This window comes from Alligator sinensis, unplaced genomic scaffold (assembly GCF_000455745.1).
Source record: "Alligator sinensis unplaced genomic scaffold, ASM45574v1 scaffold869_1, whole genome shotgun sequence".
In the NCBI taxonomy this organism is placed as follows: domain Eukaryota; kingdom Metazoa; phylum Chordata; order Crocodylia; family Alligatoridae; genus Alligator; species Alligator sinensis.
In genome coordinates, this window is record NW_005842159.1 from 633,694 (window position 1) to 639,183 (window position 5,490).

The following is a 5,490-nucleotide window of genomic DNA, read 5'->3' on the forward strand; positions in this document are numbered from 1 at the left end:
CTATGACATATAAGCACCAATCCTTTATTTGTGGGGGTTGATGTGCCAGTGGTCTCCTTCTTGAAGCTACCAGGTCTGTGAACAGACACTGATACTGCTCCACCTAGACTAGTGAACAGGGTCAGAGCTATATATGACTAACCTGTCTAATTTGCCTAATTGAAAAAAAACTGCATTTCTTTTATGCTTATCTTTGCTTATGGCTTATCTGAATGAAGAAAAAGGTCATGATGAAAAGCGCAGGAAAATCAATCAATACAAAACAAATTAACTTTATAGGGAAGTTGCTAATACAAGAAGCCTGCTTCAATGCTTTATTATTGCATTAATCTTTTCTTACAGCTACAAAAATGGGGAATTTTCCATGGCAAAGTGCAACGCTTAGTATAATTATTATAGCTGCTGTCCACACAGAAGCCAAGACCACACAGAAGCCACATGCAAAGTTTACTAAGATAAAGGTTCCTGAAGTGGAGGTCACTGAAGGATTTGACACATCCATTGTCCCACCCACCGGTGAAAGCTCCTTTCCAGAAATCTCAGAAATGAGTGAAATGACAACAGATTTGTCCACTCTGCACCCTGCCTTCAGGACAGCCACCACTCTGTTTCCTTTTGAAAACTTTACTCTTGACACAGCTGATTTCTTCTTTAATTGCTGTGATTGCTGTACCCCTGCATCGGGTCAGAAAGGGGAACCAGGAGACCATGGACTGCCAGGTAAGGGAAAGGGAAATTATTAGTTATTATGATGATTTATTACATTTTTCAGGAAGAAGTGTCAGCTGTAGCGTATAAGTTATGGCAACGGTTTGCCTGTTTGAGAAGGTCTTACATAATTGATCTAACAGACCAGATTCTTATACCATGGCAATTTATTCTGGATGAAGGTTAGGTCTAGTATACTTATGCCTCATACAATATCAGATCAGCAATTTACTTTAATTCAAATTTAAGAATAAAGCAATGCTAACTTAAGCCCTGGAACTGCACGTCCTTCATGTGGGGAACACCTGCTAGAAACAATGTTCTGTGTATGGAAAAGTTGCAAGGATGGGCTCTGTTATGCCAAGGAGTTACCATTACTGAAACAAACTCCTGGACAATAATTCACCTTTCTTTGCCTTTACCTATCTTTGTATAGGAAATCCTAGAAAACTGCAACATTGTGTTTCATGTACATGGTGGTTCCATGGGAAGGGGACAGTAGACAGACTAAGCCATACAAGTAGGCTCAAAGCACATCAAGACAAAAGAATGTTCTTTCTTGAAGCATTTTTAATTACTGTATAATGGTCACTTTGAGAGAGGATTTGAATAGCAAGTGGTCACTTGAAGGACAGCTCATACCCCAGCCTCTTGAACTCTAATGTTCCTTGCTCTTAGTTTACCCCACTCATCGAACATCATTTGCATTATTTTCTCTAATGCTATCCCAAGTTTCCCATTTGCCAAACAATGGGACTTGTACTGTTTCTCTTAGAAGACTAATCAAATATGATTTACCAGTTCAACCAAAAATATTCATTTCCTCGTTAGTCCTAGGTATAAGCAAATGGAGCATCACACACATTTCTTTACCCTGCATTTTTTTGTGTTTACATCATTCTAGTATTTACAGATTGTTTTTATGTTCCCTTTAGTCATTGTTTCATGCCTGGTACTGCTACCTAAAAGTGGTTTATGGGTTTTTTTTGTAAGGTTATATAATAAGAATACTAAAAATATCCAATCATTTCTTGGAAACAAGGAAGTTAAACACAGAAGGTGATAAAGGCTTCAGATTATAAAATGATTAATTTACTAAACATAACCTCTATTAATACCATATAAATATTTTATAAAATAGGTACTTTTTTGTAACCTTATAGTTTTCAAATTGTGTACCAATTTTATTCTAATGGTGCATAAAGAAACTACTCATCAGAGAAAGAGTGGTGGAACTCAAATGAGTCTTAGGTCATGAGTGACTAACTCAAGGGCCCCCTCTACATGTTACATTTATACTGTAGTTAATAATAATTAATATAAACAACAAGAGTGCTACATGTGCACCCAATTTAAGGCACTGCAAAATGGCAAACCAGCCATAAAAATGTTTCCTAAATAATGTAGAACATTTTTGTGGTTGGTTTGTATCATGGGTGACTGGTGCCACCTTAGTCGGGGGGGCACATCCCCCCCCCCCAGTGACCAGTCATTGACCAGGGGTGGAGAGGAGTCCCCCACCACAGCCAATCTTGCTGACAGGGAAGTTCCCCTATGGCCAATCTCGCTGACCAGGACCCAGTTTCACCAACGGGGGGCGGGGGGCAGGGGATGTCCCTCTCCCTGGCTGGTGCTTGCAGGGGGGGCACCAGTGCTCCTACCTGCCCCCCCCCCATTGCCTGAACAGCAAGCGCGGCCAGTCAGGGGGTGCACCGGCGTTCTCATGCACTCCCTACGCATCCCCACTTGTTTGTATATCTCCTTAAATTGAATGTGTGGCATGTCCATATACTGTGACTCTTCAGGGTGGATGTCCAAGAATCAGTTGATTGTTGGAATCAGCCCTGGACAGCCATGGTCTCCACCTGACTTGCTGACAATATTGTCGGCATTAGCCTGGGGAAGCCCAGGTCTCCAACAGGCTGGGGGCTTCTTGGGGTTGCAGGGGGAAGGATGAGAGGCTGTAGGTGGGGGAAGCTGAAGGACTTCCCTTATTGGGGAGTTTAAACCCCATGCCCAACAGCTCTGGCTGGATACCAGGGATCAGAAGCTCCCAGCAGGGGGAGCAAAAGGGCTTTCCCTGTGGGAACTTTAAACTCTACACCCAACTGTAGCTTAATGTTCCTGGCAGGAGAAGCCACTGGTAGTGACAGCTGATTGCTGTCCAAACACTTGTGGGTGAACCAGACCTGGGACTGTCTGGGGTTGTGGCTAGCATCAGCTGATTGTTGGCCCTGGTCACTGGACAGCTGTGGGTCTGGAACTGGCCAGTTGTTTAGGCCAAGGCCAAAAGTCAACTGATTATCAGCTCCACAGGTGGGTCTCCAGGAACCCAGATTTCAATTTACTAGCGAACAGGGAGCCAGGGATTATGGCATAATTGGGATCTCAAAATCGTACCTCCTGCCATGCACTTGTGCCGTGACAGGAAGTGCAATTGTTGGGACAGGGGATCATTGAAGCATTAATTAAATGTGAGCCGGGGCCATAGAAACTGTATGAGTTATTCATTAAGTTTCAGCCAGTCTCTTTAGCTTTGTTAAAATAAATGTTCACATCAGGTGGATTATGTTATGATAATTCAAATTGTTGTGCTCAGCTCTCAGAAAAGCACTAGATTTTTGCATATTTAAAAACTGAGTGTTTAATGCAGCTTGCTTCTTTTTTTCAAACCAGTAGACTTCTGCCAGGTTGCATGCAGCACAGATATAACCTGTCCAAATTCCATGTTTGAATTTGCAATATTTTTTCAAAGGGGGCAAATTACTATGTTATAGGAGGTCTTTAGTGGTTATTCTTAAATATCGTTAGGCTTAATCAGACATCAAAATGTAAAAAATCCCGCAGATGGCATGGGGGGAGAAAATCTAAGAACCAATCAATAAATCAGCCTTTCCATTAATCAAGTTTGGGCTTTTTTAAACTCCTGTTAATTCTAGTGGTAGTTGCATAGCTTTCCTCCTAACTGACTTTGAAAAATCTCAGCTGCAGTGATTCTCATCCGTGAAGGTAATAGGGCTTAGTTCTGAGGCATGCTCTGCTTCTTTGGTATCACTCCTATGATGCCAAGGGGAATAGCCAGATATTTCCTGCAGGGTGGCAGAAGGATTCTTTGCTTACAATGCACAATGTAACATATCTTTCACTGTGGCTTATGAATGAACTAATACTCATATTTCATGCTGTAAAGTTTGTCCTTTCTAGTCATTTTGAAAATAGAAACCCACTAACTAAAGCATTTTCAAATGGTAACCTTTCAGGTCCTAAAGGAGAGACAGGGGATACAGGCCTTCAAGGTTTACCAGGAATTCCAGGATTTCAAGGTCCAAAAGGCTTCAAAGGAGAAAAGGGTAGGTCATATTAACTGCTTATTTAAAAAGCAAATATTATTTCTTGCATGAAATTTTTTCAGTCCAATAGAAAAAAATTTAGGAGAAATTAATTTGCAATATGGTATAATTGTGTTGGTGCAAATTAATACCAACTAATAGTAAACAAATTAATAATAGTAATGAGAAAATCCAACAGCATATCATGGAGTAGGAGTAGTCCAACAGGGTATGAAATAGATTTAAATAGTTGAGAAAATGGATGTTTATAAAGGCCTAATCTAAAGTTCTTGATTTCAGTGGACTTTGGATCAGACCCATCTGTATGAAGCTACACCACTTGGAAGCTTCATGGTAGCTACCACTAGGCACAGAAGCTGCTTTTCAAAGTTGAATGTCTCAGATCAAATCAACTGTATCTGAATAAGGGGGTAAAATTATCCAGTAGTTGCATCTTCATGAAAAGACTCCTATTCATTTTGGTAGTCTTCAGAACAAGTCCATAATGGTCATTCTATCCCATATCATTCTAACTGGGTACATCTACATGTTAGAATGATAACATGCATACATGCATGTAGATGCATCTACATCTACACATGCATTGGTATTAGGGCACAGTAAACTAATTAACTCTGCCATAGGAAAGTACTGTGGGGTCAGTACTATCTTACGGCAGAGTACTGTGCTGAAGCACATGTGTAGACAGAGCCCAGGGGTGTAAATTGGACCCAACTAGCCCAGTCAGCCAGGGGCTTGCTCCACCCTGGCTCAAATTGCTGCTGTCCCAGGTGCACGTTTAGATGCTGTGCCTGGGAGCAGGAGACTTGGTGCAAACTGCTCTAGAGTTTATTGCATTGCCCAAGAGTCAAAGGGAAGCTGGGTGATAGTGACCATGAGTTGATCACTTTCACTATTCATCGCAAGTCGGCCAGCAATGCAGTAGTCCTTGACTTTAGGAAAGCTGACTAGGAGGCATGTTCATGAGGCCCTGAGAGATCATGATTTCACAGGGAAGGGAGTTCATGATGACTGGTTGCTCCTTAAGGAAGGAATCCTAGAAGCACAAGGGGAGTCCACCCCACCCATGGAAACGGTGGTAAAAGGGCTCGACAACCCCCTTGGCTCAACAGGGAACTCATGGACCTCCTATGTTTAAAAAGAGAGTGGCGTATAATGGATGGAAGACAGGAAACACCACTAAGGAGGAGTATACTGCACTGGTCCGCAGCTACAGGGAGCTAACTAGAAAAGCCAAGGCTGCAACTGAATTTCATCTGGCTACACAAATCAAGGACAATAAAAAGTCCTTCAGATACATGGGTAGTTGAAAGAAAAACAAGGGCAACATTGGACCCCTGCTAAACCAGCTGGGGCAGCTGACTACTGACACCCAGGAAAAAGCCAATGATTACTTTGCGTCATTTTTCAGCAGCCCAAAGGGACCATCCTG

At 42.0% G+C, this 5,490-nt stretch overlaps 1 protein-coding gene across 1 annotated transcript in view; it reads left to right on the forward strand.

The window, feature by feature from the left end:
• OTOL1 (otolin 1) overlaps positions 1-5,490 on the forward strand; it is a 70,861-nt gene that overhangs the window by 57,286 nt on the left and 8,085 nt on the right. Inside the window, exons 7-8 of the mRNA XM_014520837.2 lie at positions 343-720; positions 3,969-4,058. Of these exons, the coding sequence (XP_014376323.2) occupies positions 343-720; positions 3,969-4,058 (468 nt within the window). The remainder of the gene's footprint in view (positions 1-342; positions 721-3,968; positions 4,059-5,490) is intronic.